A 22,678-nucleotide genomic window follows, 5' to 3' on the forward strand; every position below is an offset into this window, starting at 1 on the left:
AAAACGATCAGAAGTATTTTTTCATTCAAATTTTTCGCTACACTGACATCACGATCTAACTTGACCGTTCTTTCAGGGGTCCGTTCCGTTTCACGCATATGCGCGCATTTTCTATAGTAAACGTTACGTATGCTATAGATAAATGCGCGCATATGCGTGAAACGGAACGGACCTGAACGGACCCCAGGCCTGGTTCTTTTTAGCTGAACTTCTTGCACGATTCATCTTTCCTCTTTTTCTTTTCTCGTTGGAGGGAAAAAGAGAAAAGATGAACTGTGCAAGAAGTTCAGCAAAAAAGAACAGGCCTTTCAAATTAACTTTAATGTCGATTAACTTACTTTTTATCTTTTTCTTTTTCTAATTCTTAAAACTTGAAAAAGTAAGTTAAACCGAAATTAAAGTTAATCTGCATTGATAGAAATAGACATAAAAGAAGACGAAAATGCAGCTGCAACGAAAACCAGTTTCAGCTGTGCACATGAAGTGCACGGATTGCCACGGATTATTTGATGGTTTTCGAAACGCCGCGCGTCGCGCCATTAGCGCCGATCGCATCGGTCTGAACGTGGCCGCGGGCGGCAGTGGCGTCCTCGGACGGCCACCTCCGCCGCCACGGTCGGCCTGTCGGCCATGTTGCTCCGTCGCAGCGGTCACAGATGGCTACGTGAAAGTCAACAACCGGTTCCGCCGGAGTAGCAGTCGCAATCGAGATTCGTCGGGATAATCGTTCTGCCGCGTTGTCATCGTCGAGTTTTACGTTTACTCCGCGTCTCCTTGTCCGGTTGTACGGCGTGGGTGCCACGCGTCGTGACTTTCCCCATCTTCGATATCGCGTCTCTTGCCGCGGCTACCGCCTCTCCCCGTTGTCCCGTTGTCCCGTTGTCCGGCAACGTATCGCCAGTCGTGATCGCCGCCGATCGCGGAGTAGTCGCCGAGGATGAGCACCAACAATGTGCAGGCGCTCTTTGCATGTTCCCGGTGCTTCTCCAGGCATCCCTTCGAGGACCTATCGCCCGGTCAACAATTGTGTAAGGTACGCACACCGCGGTCTCCGTCCGTTCCTCGTCGGTCTCAAATCGACGCGACGAATCCGTGGCATCGAGAGGATTCCGGAAGGATTCCTCATGTTGCTCGAACCTTCCGTGGAACAGAATGTGACTTATCACGTGCCGTAGGGATGAAATTCTTTCCCTCGATAAAATTTTCCACGACGCGTCATGGGTCGATGGGTTTTGTGTAAATATGTTGCATATGTAACTGAGGAGAGGAAATTTCAATTCGATTCAATAAATTGCATTTTTAGCACTCGGATAATTTTAGTTCTTTATTGTGCGGTATAAAGCGTGATTACCTGCGAGAAAATATTGTTTAAATTGAGAAATTCGAAATACGTGACTTAAAAATATTTCTTAGGAGGTTAATTTTCTTGTAAATTATTATCAAGATTATATTTTTAGAATATTTTACTACGGAGTAAATAAATGCATAACAGCAAGTTATAAAAGTTGCAAAAATATTAGAAGAATATGAAAAATTGAAATAAAAATATTTAATAAATAAACAATATTATTGTATTTGTGATGATTTTAGTTTTCTTTATTGCATCGTAGCGTGGTTGTGAAAAAATGTTTTTTGGATTAAGAAATTTGAAATACATGGCTTAGAAATAAATATTTTTTAGATAGATTATTATCAAGATTATTTTGTTAGAATATTTTACACTATATTGTAAATGTGTAATACTAAATTGTAAAAGATATTGAGAATAGGAAAAGTTAAAGAGATATTGAATAAATTAACAATATTGTTATAGTTTTTATAATTAGAAAAATTTGTTGTTTACATAGGAATGCAGGGGAGCCTTTCCTGTAGTAAAATGTACATACTGCAGATCAGAATTCCAGCAAACCATGTAAGTGAGAAAACAAATCGCTTCTGTTCTCTCTTATAAAAATTGCCTATAAAATGGGACAAAATTGTATTGCAATTATTTCCACAGAAAAGGTAACACAAGCACCATATGTAAAAAGTGTGAGCAAAATGTCAAGTCTTATGGAAAGCCGTCAGCTTGTGAGTACTGCAATACCATTGCTGCATTTATCGGTAGCAAATGCCAACGGTGTACAAATTCGGAGAAACGCTATGGACCGCCGGTCACGTGCGAGCAATGCAAGCAGAAGTGTGCCTTTGACAGACAGGATGAAGATAAGAAGGTAATGCAAAGGCGGTATGCTTGTAGCTCTCAATATTTGAAGGAGACGATCTCTAGCTGTGCGATATGTATCTGCCGATATAAAAATCAGATTTTATACTGAGAACTATTATCTTTTTTCTCCCTAATGTTTTTTCTTTTTTGTTGTTTATATACACTGACACAACACTTCCGTTTCTCTAAGAATATACATACTTGATATGAATACTTGACTATATTTCTCAAATCTGACATACTGTGAATTACTACAATGTGATTACGTTCTTGATCTCATTCTTTAGAGTTTGATATCTCAAATATTCCTTGAACAATAATAAATACTGTGTTCTAAATTTATGTATGTAATAAATTAATTTTTAGTGAGATTTATATACACATATTTCTTAGCAAACTAATAAGACTTTAAATACAACACTTTATTATCCCTCTTATTATTCTGAATAATTGAGAGTAGCTGTGTATGCTATTTCGCTATGATACTTATATTTTCTGAGTCCATACATTTGACTTCCTGTCACGACTTCTTTTCTTTTTTTAGAGAGCGAATAAGCATCAAGTGTAATTTCTACAGCTAAGACCTCTCTCTATCTCTCTCTCTCTTGTTGGTACATGGTAATGAATTTATTCTACCGCAATGCTACTTAATCGGTTACGGTGATGTTTTGGTTTTTAGGTAGACGGCAAGTTATTATGTTGGCTGTGTACACTGTCGTATAAACGAGCGTTGGCCAAGACAAAGCAATCGGACGCAGAAAGAAGAGCGCATATGAAATTGGCGCAACAGCGAGCTGCGAAGCACAAAGAACAAAAGTAATTATCCAAATACATAATATCACAAGGTAACTCTTGATAGCCTTAATATTGCGTGTACATCACAATTTTTTTCCAAACATGTTCCATGCGACATGCATATTCGATAAATACACATTTTAAACTGTACCAACTAAATTCTTAATTATTTATCTTATGCTTTCTGTTGCAGACTGAAGGGCCACAATAAAAGACCGCACAGAGTCGATGTGACAAAGCTGCCGCCGCAATCCGAAGGCGGAGACACAAACGGTCCTACACCCGTGAAAGCGGCACGGATGGTCGGCGTTCATGACCCTCATGATCCGAACAGCTCGGATCACGTGGTAGCGGTCACGCAGCTCAAAGAAAAGATAGCGCATCTTCAAAAGCAAATCAGCCAGAAAGAGGGCCAATTACTAGCAAAAGATAGACAAGTAAGTGAAAGATTTTCTGGATGTTCTCTAGAAACGATTCAAGTGGACAATGCGTAACCGACATTTTGATTATAGATTACTGAACTGAAGGCGAAGAACTTCACGTCCGAAACAGAATTGCGCAATAAGATGAAAGCTTCGGAGAAAGAGTACGAGACAAAGATCTCCAACATGCAGCACAAGATCTCTAGTTTGTTGAAGGAAGTAGCGTCATTATCGAAAACGTCCAGGCGAGGTGATAGGGTGGCCGCCACCAAAACGGAAGCTGGGACCAACAGTGGGAGTGGAACAGACAGTCCCATACCTTGATAAGGTAGGTATATCTGAATTTCGTCGTCGTCTTCAGAATGTTCGCATTTTAATGGAACAAATTAATATGTATTAAACGAACTCGCAATAGCGACATAAAGGCTGCGGTCCACTTGACGCTACAAATGCTTTGGAGCGTTCTTCTCCTTCTTTCTTCATTGAAAGAAAAGAGAAGAGGAATGCTTCGAAGCATTTGTAGCGTCAAGTGGACCGCAGCCAAAGTCGCGTCACCCGATATATCTTGCAAATGAAAAGCCCCATTTTTCGTATTGTTTCCAGAGAATTGGTTAGCTGTGACAACATACTCAAATGACCGTACCCATATAAAACATGCATGATTATACATTATGCATATAGTTAATTGTTTCCATTAACAAGGCGAAATTGTATTATTTTTCTAATTACTATAGGAATGTATATTATTCTCTCAACGTGCATCAGAGAAAGGTCGTATTCGTATCTCCGTTTAGGGGAGATCGATAATGCAAGTAAAAAATTTATATATGATAATTTAGAAATAGCTTTCTCCCCCCCTTTATTTTTCGGCGACTGCCAGTTTTGTGCGACTTGTTCGCCGGAGGTATTGATTTTTATGGCGAAAGACTAGCGAAATTTGAATAACACAAATCCCGTTTTATGCCACGAAGTTATACGAAACCATTGGTGGGGATTTCGAGGCAAACTCGGATTGATTGTACATGTATGTGGAAACAATAAGTGGCAGCGTAGCTGTTGCATTTTATTATTTATGATAATGATGATGTAAACAACGCTGAATCAGGATATTATGACTTGTAGATCAATTTACAATAAAAGCTGAAAAATTTATTGTCCCATGGTTCCACATATCCAGTTCACGTCCATGTCCACGTCGTTCGTTATTCTTTTTTCCTCGAGTGTGATCGTTATCGTGACTCTTGGATCATTTCAAGCATGAGCGGTAGGATATAAGGTAAATGCCTGGACACGTATCTATATCTGGACATTTTTATAATTTTAGTCCTTAAATAAGTTATAACGCGAATTAAAATCAAGGAATCAAAGATAAAAATATGTTTCTTGTATTTGTATTATATTTTTATCTTTGATTTTAATTCGCGTTATACTTATTTAAAAACTAAAATGTTGAAGGTGTCCAGGCATTGGTACATTTACCTTAAATGATATCGGATTATAACGACATATATGTAGGTGTGGTAGTGATATGTGCATATAAATATCCAACAGCCATATATTTATTCTTTATTTTAAGAAACAAATGCTAATTGAGCATTACCTATTCAATAATTATAATGATAATAAATGCGTAACAATTTCACTATATATATATATATATATATGTATACGAAGTGTAAGGATAATTAACATTTAATTTATAGTCGTTTAAATACGTACGAGCGCGTGCACGCGTGCGCGCGCGTGTGCGTGCACGGTACAGTTGGATCGTTATCGTTTAATTATTACGAGATGATAAGAACTAAATATTGCTTGTTTGTTCTTGAGGCGGTTAGTCGCCCTCGCGCTTGTCGCTTCCTCTCGATATTTCTCTACTTTCAGCGTATATATTTACATGGTCTTCACCGTTTTGCCTCTTTACGCGCTGCGCTGTGTGCTGCTCCCTTCTCCCGTATCGCTATTAGTGTTCAAAGTCCTAAGCACCTAGGTTTCTCCTCTAGCTCCGTTTTAACTTCGTTATTCGTAATAGTGCTCTCAAAATACAGGCAAGGCGGGGAATCGAAGGCAATGTACAGAATGATGCTCGAACACCGGTCGTGAAGAACGTCACTAGGAATCCGCGACCGTCACCAAAAGAAATTTTTCCATTATTGCTTGTAATTGCGATATTATTGTGTAACGAGTCCTGAAAAAAATGTTTTCCTAGGTCGTTGCTTCCACTTTGTCTCGCATCTGATGTGCTTTCAGCGTCGTTCTGTAAGGTGGGCACCTTATAGAACGATACTGAGAGCACGTGCGCTGCGTGCGCAGATTCCTCATACAACATCCGAAAAGTTCCTGAAGCGTGATCAGGGCAGCGTCATTAGAATACTATCGCTAGTACAGCGTACGCTACATTGTACAGAAACTTTTTCACTGCTCGGCATCCCGTAGAATGCCCGCGAATCGTCCACGTTGCCTGGTTATTAAAGGGTATATCAGCAAATCAGTGTAAAGGCCTTGTGAATCTACGATACATCGTCTCGCGTTCGATTTCGCGAGACCCAGTTCGAACGCTCGTTAAACTTATTAAGGTATAATTGCCGGGACAGTCGAGGAGGAGACTCTTCGTTCGAGTGCGTTCGACGGTGCCCGGCGGGTAGATGATGAATAGTACGAGGGTAATAGGTAATTCGGGGTATGGAGAAACGAGGATCTCGTCAGTTTCGTAAGGATCTCGCACGCGAGCCGCGCGGTTTCGGCATAGGGGAGAGAATAGTGGTCGCGTATTCCCGCTACGTCCCGAAAGATGAAGGATTCAGCTAAAAACGGGATTTCTTTGGATTTAAATTGTTGCGGCGTAGCGTCGCAACGTCTGGATGCGAGGGGGAGATTCTTGCGAAACCGAAGCCTCGGGGGATGATCTTGCGAAGGAAGCCGAAATTTAGAACGATAATGTTAATACACTCTTGCATTCTTGAAAATCGCACATTCTCTCACTCTCGCGCTCTCTCGCTCTCGTTTTCTCTCTCTCTCTCTCTCTCTCTCTCTCTCTCTCTCTCTCTCTCTCTCTCTCTCTCTCTCTCTCTCTCTCTCTCTCTCTCTCTCTCTCTCTCTCTCTCTCTCTCTCTCTCTCTCTCGCTTCGTACGGAATCGTATCGCGATGCACGTGACTCCTTAAAAATCTCACAAACGCTCGATAGCCGTGTGTATATCAGTCTGCGATACGTCCTTAAAGATTAATATCTTTACAGAACGACGACTCGGAGATCTCGATATCGTGTTTAAAAATTCTTATCGTTCGTTAAAAAATTCTCTCCGTCCCCGCCCTTCCGTGATGACGAAACCCCAGAGTCGTCCCTCAGTAAGAGTGAGTTGTTTCGTACCACGTACGGTAAGCTGCGCTCAGAATTAACTCGTTCGATCTAGCTTAGCGTTAATGGAAGTACGAATTCGCCGAGTTTGCGTAAAATCAATGGAAGCTGCGGGAAAGGACAGCATTTTCGACAATTCGTTAATTCTAGCTTTTAAACTTTCTGTACTATGTACAGAGGAAGCACGACGTAATCGAAGAATTGATTCGCGCACGCGAGAGATTTGAGAAATCATTTCCGCGAAGATTTAACTCGATTTCGAAATATACATTTTTCTTAAGAAACGCCGTAATTGCACAATAGTTCTCTCAAGACGTTTTGACTAGATTTTCTATCATAACTTCCGATTTTACGGACGATTGTCCTCTCCTCCTTTAAATTTTGATAGTTTAAAGCTACACGGGTATCTTCAATAAACCGCACGATAATAAGGAGATATTTTTTTGCGATCGAAACCCAACTTATACAAAATACAACCTCCTTTAGTTAATGAGCATTAAAGAAAGAAAGATTCAGCATAGCTGAAATAAATAGAAACATGCAGCATGTGGAAGCTAATAGCAATATTAAAAATACGTATGTATTTATCGAGGACGTATTTATCGAAGGCCGAAAAAAATACGGAGATAATAAGCGCGATTAAAAATTGCGGCGCACGATTTTACGTATATGATTATTTGTATCACTTCATTCCGTAATTAAACCCCGAAAAGAGCGAAGTCTCGTCATTGCTAGCTATGCACCATTATATACCGACGAGAAAATAAATTATCGACGTAAAATTTTGATAAATATTAACACACGACCATTATCGTAAATCTAAAATCTCTTGCTTAGGGATGCTAAAAGAAAGGGCACTTTCAATGTGCCAACAAAGTTATAGTATATAACTTATATAAATGCCAATCGTGTTCACAAAACACGAGTATAACACAAGCGCACGTCGATAGTTTCAACGTTCTTTTTTACACACGCATCAATAAATTAATATCATTAATAAAATCTTTAATAAAATTTACTTCGCGGAAGTTAACATAAAGCGCAGTCTACCGTCCGCCAACCGACGACGACGGTATGCACGCATGTATGTGCGTATACACACAAGTACACATACGCATATACATGTGCACACACGGATGTATATACACATATATAGGTATATATATTTATATGTATATATGTATAAAGGTATTCATAAATTAGAGCTCCTTATATTACTTCTTTTTAAATTATTGAATAATTAATAGTAATATTAATATATATACAGGTACAGGTCTCGTATAGTTGCAGTCGTGTCGTCACTAGTTGTTCGAGTCTTACTTGTTGTTTCTTGCTGTTGATCGTTCGCATATTACGCGAATATTATGACGGGTGCCGACAAAATCCGCCATTTTACACACCGACCTAAAATCTTAGCACGTCGAAGACTGAAATTTCGTTTTAAGAATTATGCCTGCAATATATTTCAAGTTAGTTTTCGCAATGTATTTAACGCCGTGACAATCATCGCGATCTTCCGATAATATACATATAATACAATCTTGCTAAATTATTTTAAATTAATCTGTCTAACAGAAATAAACTTTGAATCAGACTTGAATCACTTTTGCAAAATTGAAATTAATTTTCTTAATAGCTTGCATTTTTAATTTTTACACAATTAAAATTGATTTTTTAATAGTTTTCAATTTTAGATTTCCATCACATAAATACAGCATTGAATGAATTAAGAAATAATAATACATCTTTTTGCATACACAGATATTTTTACACGGAGAAAAGGAAAATCGCAATGTAAAAAACATAAAAAATTACTGTATAAGATTATTTAACTGGAGGCATTTTAGATTAACATTTATTCGAGTCATTGGGAATTCATTCATCATGATGCGTCTTCGACGTGCAATTCTAAAATGCATCGTGGAAGAGTAATCGAGAGATTCGAGTGACTTTGGTACCATTGCTTATGCGAGCATCCTCCCTATTTCTCCTGAAATGACAGCATTACGATCTTCTCAAGCGATTAAACCTAATTATTTCGAACACCACTCTCCCTTTCGTTGATAACGCTACGATAGAAAAAATATAGAAACGAGTATTTACAAGGATAATTTACAAGGAAGGAACTTTATGCGCGTTTCTAGACAGAACTTCGTCGGTTTTCCTGGGAAAAATCCATCTTCCCTTTTTTTCATATCATCTTAGGTATTAAAACAACAAAGTGTCCGCTAAAAAATTAGGCGGTTGTTGATCAGTCGATTAAACAACTTCTATTATGCAATTAACAATGATCGATCACTCTACGGATTTATTACGATCTTCTCCTACGTTTTCTCGTTATTTTGAGGAATCATTCACAAATCATCTCAAATTTTGATGAAATATGGTCGGTTTTATAAAAAAAAAAAAAAACAGATTAAATGAAATAATTAAAATCTAGAGTCTTTTCTTTATTTCTACTAACATTTAAGTTTAGTTTTTAAAATTATTCTAACGTAATTTAACATCAAAATTCCAGAATTATAAAAATTGAAGATGATGAGAGTAACAAAGAAAATTTTTTAAATATATTATTTTATTATAGTATTATGTGTATGTGTTTAAAACTATAAAATGTTTTCAAGAAAAATTATTTTTCGTCTCCAGAATGGAGACAACAAATAGAGTTTAAATTCTCAAATTTTTTTTATCGTTTTCAAAAATCTACCATAATTTCATCGAAATTAAGAAGGAAAACTTGCGAAGATTTCGCGCGCGACATCATATGCTCTGTTCTTTACTGTCATTCCAGAGAGGGAAAGCTCCTATCTCCGGTCTCTTTTCTGGTCAGTTGCGAGCGACTCTCTTACGTTTCCACGATTGCATTTTGCGCCCGAGCGGAAGGGGGGCTCATACCCCATCATGCGACTTATGTAGTTATGTAGCATTATGTGATGTACTTATGTACACTCGATAATGTGTGGTTGGGATGTTTCTATGACGCTCGGTCGGCCCACGGAATTTTCCAGGTTGTGGAGTGACGTCGAGTGCGGGCCATGCGTCGATCCATGCCTGTCGTAATTATCGATGTGCTCCAACTCGCATTCCTTGGGTATATTTCCTGCAAGGATAATATGCCCGTCCAGTGTTATCCCCTTATCTAATACCTAACGTATTTATTATTCTACTTTTGAATAATCGATCAATTTTTTCCGAGGTCCTAAACTTGTCGATAAGCTTGCCTATTAATATGAATCTTCCTTATGATTGTCTTAGCGACGTGCAACAACGAAAGATAAGCTGTTTCTTCATTCTACTTTGATTGTAGACCTATCTGATGTAGATCTAGAGTTCGTACTTACCAACATTCATGTCAGGACCGTACTCGTAATACGTCGGCGAACCCACGGCCGCGGCAAGTGCGAGCTCGTCCTCGATGTTATTTGGTCTGCAGCTCGTTGTCTTCCAATGGGTCCTGAGGCCGCTCGCGCTAATGTATTTTTTGTCGCAACCCTGGCAGGTGTAGGGTCGTTCGTTTGTGTGCAATCTCTTGTGCAGTTTCAAATGAACGAATTGGGTGAACTTGGCGGGGCAAAGGTCGCAGGCGTACGGCTTTTGACCGGAGTGCAATCTAAGGTGGGTCTTCAGATTCGAAGTCGAACTGAACCTCTTCTTGCATATCTCGCATTGGTGCGGCTTTTCACCTGAGGACGCATTGACAAATAAATGTATAAATATATTATTGTCTAAAATATTTGGCAGTAGATCTGATAATAATATATTTTGTGTCTTGATCGAACTCTTGATAAGCAAATCTTGTTTGTCACAATAATACCTCCTTTGTTTTGTGTGTAGGAAATATACATACAATAGATGTGAACAAAAGAATAAAAAATATTGTACATATCAATTAGTTACCTGATATTACTAATAAAGTTATATAATATTATGATTTGCAACATAATGCCTTTATTAGATTTTTGCAAACTCGATATACTGTACATACATACAAAAAGGAAAGTAATTTTTAGATATCAATTAAAAAAAACAATAAATAATTTATAAAGATTTTAAATAAATCTACTAAGCGCTCTATACATAGCAAAGATCTTATGAAATACAAAGATGGAGGTACTACTTTGATTGTTATTCCGACAATTACATCAAGACTAATACTCGGATTAGTAAGCTTACCAGTATGCACGAGATGATGCTTCTGGAGGTGCGCGAGTTGTGTGAAGCTTTTGGTGCAAACATTGCACTTGAAGGGTCTCTCGCCGGAGTGCGTCCTCAGGTGTACCTTGAGATTCGATAGCTGACCGAAGGTTTTGCAGCAGACGTTGCACTCGTAATGCATCTTGCCGTCCTTCTTCTTGAGCGGATAAGGCAGCGACCTATAGCCCCTCGAGCCCTGAGAGTTGGGGCTGAGGGCGCCGCTCTGGGAACAACCGTGATCGTCCGGCGACAAGGAGCTCGCCGGCGAGTATCTGTTGAGAGATGACGAGGAGTTGGGATGAATGGTGAGACCCGGATGGTGCCCGAGATGAAGATTGTGCGTGCCAGTAATCAACGCTTGGTTACTGTCGATTTGCATCGTCGACGAGGTGGGTAGCTGATGGCCACCGCTGCTGGTGGCCTCCAGTCGCCTGCCGTCCGTGGTCCTCTCGTAGACAACGTTGCCACTTGGCGTGGGCGAATAGGCGTTGCAATTGATAGACAATGACGTGCCCATGTTGTGGTGCAGCGAGCCATTTTGGTGACCGTACAGACTACCGTACGGACTGTAGGACGAGGGCGACTGGATCGGCGAAATCGGCGAGATGCTCTGATTGCTGCTGCTGCTACTACTACTACTGCCGGCAGAGTTGGGGTAAACCGGACTGGCGGACTCGATCTGACAGCCGGCGGCCCCCGAGCTGCCGGAGTAAAGAATCGTCGTCGGGGTAGGTACGCCGTTCTGACTTGACGACGGCGACGGCGATTTGGTCTTCCGCTTGAGCGGGCAACTGTTCGTCGTGGACGCCGAATGCGGGCTGCTGCTGGACGTCAGCATCGTGCTGGACGAGAGCACGCTCGTGCTGGAATGTATGCTGCCGCCGGCGTTGCTGGACGAATGCAAACTTCCGGGATGCGGCGGCAGGCTGCCGTTGCTTCCGCCGGTGCTCGAATGCAGTCCTCCTCCCGTGCTGGAGTGCAGATTGCCAGTGGGGCTCTGCATGCTCGATAGCGCGCCGCCGTTGCCGCTGGTCGAGTTCACGCACGAGTCTGTTTGTATGGGCAAGTTTGAGCTGGAGTCCGGGCTGCAGGGTAGAATGTTTCCGTAACGATGGGACTTCTTGTAAGAATACGCCATCTCGGTGGGGCTGGAGGGTGGCGGCGTCACTGAGTCTACGTGAGTCTGATGATGCATCTGATGATGCTGATGGTGCTGCTGCGAGCCGCCATTGTGATGATGATGGCTGTGGTTATTGTTATTGTTGTCCGTGCTGTTACGCAGCAGAATGTTTTCCAGGATAGAACTGCTGGGATTGGCTAGGTAGACGGGTCTGCCGGACATCGGCAGATTACCACCCTTGACCTCCGGCTCGTAGAAGGGTTTCATGTTCTTCTCGGATATCTCATCCTCAGGCACGGTCGACAGCACCGTGCTCTTCTGCAGGATGATAGGTGATACCGGCTTCTGGAGTTCCGGGGTGACCGCCCGGCTGGACATCTCCTGGTCTTTGTCCTTCGTCGGGCCGTCAGCTATACCTTTCGTCGCCTGGAAGTTACCGTAGGTCTTGGAGATCTTGATCTTGACTTTTCTGTACTCGTTCTTCGCTGCAGTGTTGTCTTGCTTCAGAATCTCATCGTTGCACACTGACGATTTGGCATTCTTACTAAAATCCAGCACGTAGTTATTTTCACTGTCAGACTCACTGCTTTCCTCAGGTGGTGTCAGGATTTCGTCGTGATAGCCGTTTGAGTGATAACCCTCGTCTGACCTCACGGAACCATCCGTTGGCGTCATCTGACGCCTCTCGTAGATCGAAGAGTCTTTTAGTGGCGATATCACGTCGACGGCGGGTGAAATTTCCGTGGGTAGCGTTGATTGTTGTACTTGTTGTCCTGAAAATAATTGATAATGAATATATAAAAATCCTTTCAATAATAAATATCGTTATACAGTGAAATTACGAAACTGATCAAATTGTACTGTTGTTACGACTATCTTTTGAAAATTCATGAACGAATATATCTGTACCAAAATCATAGATATTTACTTGTTGTATATGTCATGTTAATATTAAAAGGTCATTTTCATCGATTGCCATCTTCGAATCAGTTAATTTGTAGATAATTGTTACATAGTACGTTTGATCAATTACGCGAGTATATTTAAATAAAATTGGATACAACCCATACAGCATAGAAAGATTACAATTCAGACATATGAACAAAAAAAATGTCGCCTTTTATTTATTTCTATTTAAATAAATTTTACTATTTTATTCCACTACGGTCGAACGATCGTATTGTGAATTTATTGGAATCAAACAACCTCTTTATTATGAACTTTCCCCTCAATATACATTCTCATTCCGATGACATATGCGCAAAATAAAATTTAACATGATCAGAAACAAATGTAATAAAGGGTGAAAAAGCAGCACAGAAAAGGTTTATTTTACGAGCTTTTAGTTCACAATACAGACAAGTTTACAAAATAGCATTTTATTATACGGACATTCGATTGCACTATATGGATTTTGGAACAATTCTCGTACGTATCTATTGTCTTACACTTACCTGCTTGTTCCGTGCTGCTTGTAAGTTATGCTAGGATTTTATGTATAAGACCTATTGGAGATATATAGTCGAGTGCACAATTACGAATTTGTCGTAAGTTCACTGTAACTTTGCTATTCTGTATGTCTAACATATTTCTGTAACATATTATACTGTAACTTGTAAAATCGCTTCAATATAGCTGAAAAGTTCTCTGCTGTATGAGTGGACACAGATGATGGCACATATAGCTTCTCTTACAATCTTAATTTGATTAAACTGTATCATGATACCAGTTATTATTTACGTAATTATAATTTCTATTTTATAGAGAAGATTAGTTATAAACACAGATATATCATAAAATATTTTGAAAGAAGTACATGAATAATCGAGTGAAATATAATACAAATTATAAACGATAGCTTTCGCGCCTCTCGCGATAGCTTCTTTATAACACTAATCGTTTTAATTTGTTACAAATGACAGCGGTATATCGAGATTTCGATTTGCGCATTAAACTTCCATGTTATGATTTAATTTCAGCGTTATATTAACTTGAGGTGAATATAAATCTACTTACGTATTCTCTGAAGCATCAGCTCACCGGTCAGCGGATAATTGAGCCTTTCCGCGAATTCCCTGCAGTACCAAACCAACAACTCTTGATGCGGTAATATCGGCTTGATCGTGTAAAAATAAATGTTCATCTGAAACACGGGTATAGCAACAATTGTAAGCTTTTTCCCTGCGCGTATAATCTAGACGTGATTAAAAATATATACTTCTTCGCAAGATGCGCTGCACAAAATTGCTTTACCTTATACTGGCATGCTATTAGGTTTTGCGATTCGGACGAGTAGGCGGGATTCACGTAACGCATCCAATTCGATTTCTGGACGTCATAACCGTCGATGTAATAGAACAGCTCGTTGTTCTTGTATACCTGGACAATGCGAAAATCATTTTTATATTCGCGATGATTGAAACGGTTCCATGAGAATATTATTACGATTGATGAATTTTTAATTATAGGCATATTCGTTGTTTATAGATATGTTCCAATCTCATGTCCCCCAAAAATATAAACATCTAAAAAATAACATAAATTTTTGAATATCTAAAAATGAATATCTAAAAATCGTGTAAATTTTTTATATATTCTTAGAGTTTGGATAGCATTTTTAGCTGACGCTAAACATTGCTCGCCCATTGCTAGCCCATTCTTAATAATGTAACATGTTGTCAGTAATTATTAATGTATTTTGCTAATGACCATAATTATCAAAGGTGCTTGAAACTATTTTTTCAATCAGGGTTACAATTCAAAAGTTTACAATCCAAATCTTTATATTTATTCTGTATAATCTTTTTTTATCGCACAAATATATACGCACAAATTTTCTTATTATGATTATGAAACGCTGAATTATTACTACAAGAAAACACTAAAAAGCTGGTTAACGTTCGCGTTCGTTAGATCTCATCACGATTTGTATGTATCGTGTGTATGCGAAGATCGTAGAGGAACCAAGTAATCGTCGTAACGAATTGATAAGTTACGAGGCATCAACGGCTTCTCGCGGGTTTCGCTTTAAGGCTTGCTAGATCGGTTGAAACCAGTTTCTGGTCTTTGCTGGCTTCTCCTTCCATCTTAGCTTTTTTTCTACGTTTTCTTTCTTTTTTTAATTTTTACCGGCGTTCTGTCGAATCTATCTACGTTAACGGCCTCGGCGAAGAGTTATTCGCCGCGTAATCTGAAAATATCTCGGTTGAATAAGAGATGTAAAATTGGCCTTACCCGCCAGAAGTACTTCCGGTTCGCGTCTGCCGGTACCGAATCCTTCGTGTACACCTGGCCGACCAGAGGGCCGAAACGTGTCCCTTTGGGGATGTAACCGGTGCTCCACACACCCAACACCTGTCACATACGTAATTTCCGATTAATCGAGTCGACTGAAATTGAGGGATGATGCATATTTGAAAGCTTAAATATCAATTTAGCCTCTTAGTTCTCATCTCGTAATTTATACATCCACACATCAAATTTTATAATTGAAAATTCTCCCCAATAAGATTTAATATTTTATAACTTGATCAATTTTTTATTTTTTGATAAAAGGTACTGTAAAAATTTGCAAAAAATAATTAAAGTAAAAAAGATTAATAAGTAGTTATAAATAGTTATTTGCACTTATTGAATAATTTGGAATCATAAATCAATTCTGTAATTCACATAATGGATTCGCAACTCAAAGTTCGGCAGAGAAATTGCGCTGCCGAAAAATTTTTCTTCATGTCTTTAAGCTTCGTTTCAGGAAATCGCAAAAACTACCAAAATGTATAAAATGATCGGTGATTGGTAAAAGCGCATTGTTTGCTTCCTCCGTTATTCTCATTGCCCGTCCTATCGCAGCGTTGTGTTAAAATACGCGGATATCGGCAGAAGATAGAACCTATTTTCATTCCGACTCAGAAATAGAATAGAATTCACCCTATTGCATAGAAACGTCCATTCGGCAAAACTAATTTAACTCTTCGGTGCTTTCAGTCCAGCGCGCTCTTCCGATGCTTTTGTTTCTCTTTTGACAAACGGAAGCTCGACTGACGAACGTCGATTAGCCCATCGTGCGCTTCTCCTCAATGTATTACATCGTTGCGATTCGCGAACGTTTCGGCTTCTACGCCGGACTCGAAATTTCGTAAGTGACGTAGAGACAAAGCTTCGAGCAAAAGTTTCGCGCCGATTACACCGAACGTTCTCGATTCCCGCCGCGCTGAGGAAAGTGTAACGCGATTCGACTTCGCCTCTAGGTCATGCCTCGTAAGTTAATTAGCCTCTCGTCTCTCGGTCAAGTTTGATTTCATGGCGTCGTTCGGCCAACGCCTTTTCATGCTACATATTCTATGTCATATCTATCTAAAACCTATCTAAAAAACTTATTTTCCTTTGTCAACCATTGAAATTCATGCATTTATCTTTCGTTTATCTCCCTTCACAAGAAAACTTTTGATGAGAAATTGAAAAAATTGAAAAAAATTATTACTTCCTAAAAATTATGATATATATACTCTGTTGAGTAAAACCAAAGTTACGTTAAATGAATTGTAATTAGTATTGGAAGATTCTGTTTATAAATTACAAACTATAACAGATAGAAAGGGAAAACTCTAATGGATGAGAGACTAAAAGTCTGATTATCTCCAGGTTTCCATTAGTACTTATTGTAGTTTAATATATCACACGCGATTAATATTACTCGCGTGTATTAATATATTTGTTTAAGTTCTAAAATTTCTGCAATTTGATAGCGCTTAGCGTTTTACTCTAGGACATTACGTCTTTTTCTGGAAATTATCAGTTTTCTTGCGTGATTTTGCGCGAGTTTAAAGAATTAAACTGACGCAAAGAAATTAATAACTCGATGCGATTCGCGACTAAATATGCGGCTCGCCTACCGAGGTAATTTCGGAATAAGTTTCTTCTGCGAAAGAACATACATCGTTGAGGGCCTGAGAGGGTTTGAGGACCAGGTTCCGTGGCAAGGACGCCTCCGCACGATTGGTATCGCCTGGCGATGCCGACACATCCGGTACCAAATATACGGCATGCTGCTCGAATTCTTCCTCCCTCAAGGTCGCGTGATCCCACTCGCTGGCCTCCATCCTTCGCTGCAAATAGAACCGGAAAATTCTTGTTAATTTGATTTGACATCGGGAAAATTTCGCGAAAATATTTGCTACACTGTTAGATGTTAAAGGATAAAATTTAAGCCAATACCTTGAGTTAAATAACATTTTGTTATTTTCAACTACCATATATGTCGAATTTGTTATTTTAACACAAAACAGTATTATTTTAACTCCATTGGTTTAGTTGAGTTAACAGTGTTCTAGTTAAATTAACAACATATTGAGTAGGAACAGTGGCGACTTAGAGGAACAGTTAAAAATGACTGAAATTGAGTATAATTTGATACTACGAATTTAATAGTGTAACTTTTTTTATTTTAACAATGTATTTATTTACTATATTTGGTATATCTGATGCATTTACAATGCACAAGACTATATAAATTAGGTTAACAAAAGTAACAAATATTCCACGGAATGTTTCGTGCCATACATTTATCGCAAGATGCTCTTAAATGTCATCGTTATGAATTATAGCAGAAGTCACGTTTAGAGCTTAGAAACTCTTCCATAATCTTAGTAAATAGTAGAAGCTAATTTATCCCTCTGGCATCCCCGAAAAGCTATGTATAATCGTCGAGTGACGGATTAAATGTCCTTTTAAGCGGGGATTATACATTAAGGAGGCTTCGAATGTTTATGATATGTTCTGAGATTATTAATTCTATCATATATATCGCTGTCACACGCGTGTTATCTACCACTAGTTATTCAATCCTACTGGCTAATGGTCTCTAGGAAGCAAACTCGTATATTCCATTCTTGTTCGTTCAATAACACCTCGAATGAATAATCGAAGCTTCGTCATTGATACCCACTATTTTTTACCCATGTTGTTTTTTTTATAGATTTACGTTTTTTTTATTTTTATCGTCGAGCAAACACTCGATTAAGCTCAAGCGTCATCATTAAGTCTCGCAAAAGTTAACCGGCGCGATCGTTATCGAAGGAATAATTAAAAGTCCTGGCGGTGCTCAGTTCTATTTCTTGCTTCAAGCATTCGCGCAACTCCGGGAAATTACAAATTTGCAATAAACTCAAATCGAAACACGAACTATTTGGAACCGGCCAAATTGATGTAGAAATAAGTAACAAATGAAATAAAGTTAACGGTCAGTAATCAAATTGTTTCTCGATGCTTTGTTTTAGACAGTCACTCGAAATAACGTATAATCAATGATCGTATAAATTCGAATAATACCATCCGTTCACGTGCACCTAAAGATTGTTAAAACATCGAATTAATATTCCAAAGAATTTTTCATCCGTTCACACGTGCAGCTAAAGATTGTTAAAACATCAAATTAGTATAACAACGAATTTTCCGAATATCAAATAATTGCTGGTATGGAAAATGTCATTGAACGAATCGCGATCCGCGATCCAGTTTTCCTCGACAGTGCCAACTCTTCAATTTGCGGTGGTGCAACACTTTAACACCGCGAAAGTGAAACCCGTCCACGCATTGATCGACTGCAGGGGTGGGAGGGAGGGAGAAAGGAAGGAGTAGCAGGGGGCGGTAGGGCGGACGGGGGCATAAACTCCGAAGTCCTCCCCGTCCGCTACCACCCGCTGAGGGTTTTCGCTACCCGGTGGATTTCGATTTCCATGAAAATCGCGCACCGCCGATATCGCAAACCGCTCGCTCGCGTATGCTTTCGACGCGATTTTCCGACCAAAAGCGTTTTATCACGTTCCCGAATTCTCGGGGAAATAGATTTCTTACAAAATAGATATTACATTTTCGAGATTAATTCTTTCGCTGAACCGTAATAAATGTAAATTTACATCCCGAAAGCTTCGTGATTTTTAGGCAGTGTGTTTCACGATCCTTTTTAAATCAACATTGTACAATTTCATTTTTTACAGATGCTTTTTTGAAGCTTGGGATTTTTGTATCCAAAGTCCTAAGTTTTCTTTATTTCTTCTTGTCTCGTAAAATATTGAAAGCACGAATATACACTGAGAAACCCATTTCGTTGAATCAACTAAATCCTTGTTTGGATATGGGCAAACAAATTCTTTAGTTAATATAACAAAAATTTGGTTTACATAACAAAAAATTTAGTTATGTTAAAACATTTTTGTTATGTTAACCAAATTTTTTGTTATGTGAACTAAATTGCTATATAGCCCAAAGGTGGGGCTGAAGGCGTCTATAACTCCACCCGGAGTTAATAACCTCAAAAAAAAAATGTGAACTAAAGAATTTGTTTGCCCATATCCAAACAAGGATTTAGTTGATTCAACGTAATGGGTTCTCAGTGTAATAATGAGTTTTTCTGTTCCGACGCAGAAATTTCCTTCTCTGTTATTCCATATCCCGTGTGATATTTATGTTTCATCAACGTTCAGTTATTTATGTATCTATTTTACTCTGGTTTAAACGGAAGAATTAATTTCTTATGTCACAGAATTAATCGATTGTTTCTCAATAGTAATTAACTTAAATTACTTCTATATTAATATTTTTGTCGACACACCGGTATTTTATTTCGACACAAATTATAACAAAGCTCTCTTCCTTCCGAATCTTTCATCTTGCACTTCCCAAACAGAAAATGTGAAAACTGCAAAAAATTGTTCAAATAACACGCAATGCATCACATTTTACACAAAAGATCGCTGCACTCGCAACATCGCAGAAATTGCAGCCGCGACAGGATCGATCCCCTAGCGAAAGGATATATATGGTGTTTTGGTCGGTCGCGGTACGCGTTGCGTTACGAATTTTTCTGTTTCTCTTATGTTACTTATAATCATTAATCTTTTTGTAATGAAAATAATATCTGTTATCTCAATTTCTTATTATCCTTTCGCAATACTCCATAAATCTATTCGAATCCATCTATCTACTGCTCTCTCTCGTGTAGTTTTTATTAAAACAATTATCCGCACATGAAAAGAAGACGTATTATGTATATCGGAGAACTTATTTTTTTCACCATTGTGTGTGTCAAGTTTGGAATAGCGAAGAGCTCTACACAGAACTCCATTTTTTCACCACCGTTATTTCCGAGGCGGCAATGTCGGCTGCGTGCATCCCTGTATCTTTCACTTTAGATTCCAGGATATAGCAAAGGACTACTCGAAAAACCGTATTTTTATTTTGGACTTACATTGACTCTTATAGCATTCTAATTTGAACATAATATACTCCCTTCCTCATGCTTTGCAATCTTAACGTCGCGAGCCGGGTTTATGGTACTCACGGCTTTTGGTGCATCGGACGCCACCAGACGAACTCCACGACGACAGCGTTGTTCTTCGAGGTGGAGACGTAGGTAGGTTCACCACCCTGGATCACCCGGAGAACACCCTTTTCCGTCGCGATCCCTTCGCCGTTGCGCGACCGTGCGTGCGCGGTACGAAGGGCTCTATAAACCGGCGGCCGCCTTTTACGTGATCCTGTGGTTCCTCAGGGAGACCGGCATCGCGCCGGCCCCGGTTGCACTTAGGGCCCGTTCCTCCTGGCCTCGCGCTAGCGGGCGACGCAGGGCGCCGTTTACCCTCAACATTTATCTAGCTCGATCTGATATCGCGCCGAGGGTTGCACGGAGGACGAGGGCGAGAAATTACGTCGGTAAGGCCGATCGCTGCCCCGGCTCTCTCGCTGCCTAGGCGGTCCCTACGCGGCCACCTACGCGTCGACGACGCTTATCGATTATCAGGACATCGGAAAAAGGGAATTGCAATCGATTCCCACCGATCGGCCGACATTTCTCTGGTCCGTGTCGTCGTCGCGCTCGTTCTCGTTGTTTGTCAACAATGCCAATTCTCGCCGCCGCCGCCACCGAGCGAATCGCCGATCGGAATCTCCTACTCGGAAAGCCGTTTCTCACTTTTCTTTTACTTCCTTCACCTTCCTCGAGAGCGGATCGAGAGCAAATCGATTCTGGCTTAAGGCTTAACACACGCGCGTCAACACTAGCGATTATTCACCACCGATCGGAGTATCTCTCTCGTGTTACCCTTCTCGAAGCGTCATTCGACGACGCGCACTATCACCGGCTTTCACACTCCTCGGCACCGATCTCTCGCTGTCAAGACCGTGTAGCTGACGAACGCGACGCGCGAATTCTTTCTTTTTTTTTTCCTTTTGAAAAATCTGGAGCGCTTACGGAGAACTCACTCGCGAAAAACTGGGAATCCGCGACGGTCCTCTCTTTCGCGAAGGGGTTGCGCCTCCGCCTTCGTGTGGTTCTCCTCGACGGGATGGCACACGCAAGAGAGCGCGGTGTGTGTGGAACTCGGGTAGACCTGACCTAGCCCAACGCGACTCGGCTTGGCTCTCCTCTCGTCCTCCTCCCCCTGCGTCGGTATTGGTCGGCGGATATACGTCGATCTCCCTTCCGCTTCCGTCAGTTCCTTTCTCTCTCCCTCTTCCTCCGTCTCTCCCCCTCTCGCGCCGTCGTTCTCTTTCTCTCTTTCTGACGCACGCGGACGCGGTGGTGCGCCCGCAAAGCTGCCAGACCAGAGCAGAGGTGGTGCATTTCTCTGCGCTGCGCTTTCGATCGACCCGTTGCCAGAGGTTTCCCCTCTCTCTCTCTCTCTTTCCCTCTGTTTCCCGTTTCTCTCTCCCGCTCTCTCTCTCTCTCTCTCTCTCTCTCTCTCTCTCTCTCTCTCTCTCTCTCTCTCTCTCTCTCTCTCTCTCTCTCTCTCTCTCTCTCTCTCTCTCTCTCTCTCTCTCTCTCTCTCTCTCTCTCTCTCTCTCTCTCTCTCTCTCTCTGCCTCGGTCCTCGCCACCCCGAATCCTCCCGTTCTTCCCTCTATGCGTCTCGCTTCACCGTACGCCACTTTCCAACCTCGTCTACCACCCCGATCCACTCCCCGCTCATTGCTCTTCGTTCGCCCCTACCATCATTCTCCTCCTCCCCCCCTCCCCGTCTCTTTTTCTTTCGTGCATTTCCCTCTTGCATCCTTGTCTCGTCGTTTATCGCTATAGCTTCCTCGTCTCCCTCTCTGTCTCTCTTCGGTCTTCCATTACCCCTTTCAACCCACCGCCCGCTTCGACGCGCGTGCAACCAAACCCTTTGGCGCACTACCCCTATTCCATACGTCGCTTTCTCCCTTTCTCTTGCCATCATCGCGGCGCTTGTTTGTTCATCCCTCGTCGTTGTCGACGACAGCAGAAGACATGCGCCGTTCGGTTTCAAAGTTTAATTCTTCAGATAACTTTTTGCGATTGTAAGAAGCAGAAAGAAGATCGAGGAGGAACTCGGTTAACAGTCGGATGAAAAGTGTCATTGGAAATTTTAATATTCGAAATTCGATATTCGAAAATATTGGCACGTCAATATAAAAGCTCAATATTATCTTAAATGTTATGCTAATATAAAAAATAATTCTAACCACTTTTAAGTTGAAGAAATTCAGAAAAGGATTTGTGATCGACGTATTGGTTTTTATTGATAATAAACTAAATATTATATTTCATTGTAAAATGCGCATCTCTTTATATC

General features: G+C 40.4%; 2 protein-coding genes across 4 annotated transcripts; one reads left to right on the forward strand and one right to left on the reverse strand.

Moving 5' to 3' along the window:
- The first annotated feature begins 573 nt into the window (after positions 1-573).
- On the forward strand, positions 574-4,575 carry LOC139767634 (protein FAM76A). 2 transcript variants are annotated; one of them, XR_011717190.1, is made up of 7 exons: positions 574-1,033; positions 1,848-1,912; positions 2,000-2,213; positions 2,886-3,022; positions 3,195-3,438; positions 3,514-3,848; positions 3,970-4,575. XR_011717190.1 is itself a non-coding variant. In XM_071697092.1 (7 exons), exons 1-6 carry the CDS (start codon positions 938-940, stop codon positions 3,745-3,747), a joined length of 990 nt encoding a protein of 329 aa, XP_071553193.1. In that variant the 5' UTR covers positions 578-937; the 3' UTR covers positions 3,748-3,751; positions 4,027-4,575. The 2 variants fall into 2 exon arrangements, 1 of the variants encoding a protein (XP_071553193.1); XM_071697092.1 differs by having other exon boundaries at positions 578-1,033; positions 3,514-3,751; positions 4,027-4,575.
- Positions 4,576-4,964: 389 nt separating this feature from the next.
- Positions 4,965-21,456, reverse strand: Blimp-1 (PR domain zinc finger protein 1). 2 transcript variants are annotated; one of them, XM_071697089.1, is made up of 8 exons: positions 20,429-21,456; positions 16,983-17,195; positions 15,325-15,444; positions 14,344-14,469; positions 14,107-14,233; positions 10,950-12,863; positions 10,118-10,459; positions 4,965-9,876 (listed from the first exon to the last, which is right to left on the reverse strand). In XM_071697089.1, exons 2-8 carry the CDS (start codon positions 17,187-17,189, stop codon positions 9,716-9,718), a joined length of 2,997 nt encoding a protein of 998 aa, XP_071553190.1. In that variant the 5' UTR covers positions 17,190-17,195; positions 20,429-21,456; the 3' UTR covers positions 4,965-9,715. The 2 variants fall into 2 exon arrangements, with proteins under 2 accessions (XP_071553190.1, XP_071553191.1); XM_071697090.1 differs by having other exon boundaries at positions 17,025-17,195; positions 20,429-21,455.
- Positions 21,457-22,678: the final 1,222 nt, after the last annotated feature.

This window comes from Temnothorax nylanderi, unplaced genomic scaffold (assembly GCF_030848795.1).
Source record: "Temnothorax nylanderi isolate EJ_2023f unplaced genomic scaffold, tnyl_v1.0 TNYL_tig0011_pilon, whole genome shotgun sequence".
NCBI classification, from domain to species: domain Eukaryota; kingdom Metazoa; phylum Arthropoda; class Insecta; order Hymenoptera; family Formicidae; genus Temnothorax; species Temnothorax nylanderi.

Coding starts and splice junctions, on each gene's coding strand:
- LOC139767634 (XM_071697092.1), top strand. CDS start 938: ATGAGCACCAACAATGTGCAGGCGCTCTTTGCATGTTCCCGGTGCTTC. Junction 2,214..2,885: donor GACAGGATGAAGATAAGAAG/GTAATGCAAAGG, acceptor TTTGGTTTTTAG/GTAGACGGCAAGTTATTATG. Junction 3,439..3,513: donor TACTAGCAAAAGATAGACAA/GTAAGTGAAAGA, acceptor TTTTGATTATAG/ATTACTGAACTGAAGGCGAA.
- Blimp-1 (XM_071697089.1), bottom strand. CDS start 17,189: ATGGAGGCCAGCGAGTGGGATCACGCGACCTTGAGGGAGGAAGAATTC. Junction 14,234..14,343: donor TAATAGCATGCCAGTATAAG/GTAAAGCAATTT, acceptor CCCGTGTTTCAG/ATGAACATTTATTTTTACAC. Junction 12,864..14,106: donor GCTGATGCTTCAGAGAATAC/GTAAGTAGATTT, acceptor AATTATTTTCAG/GACAACAAGTACAACAATCA.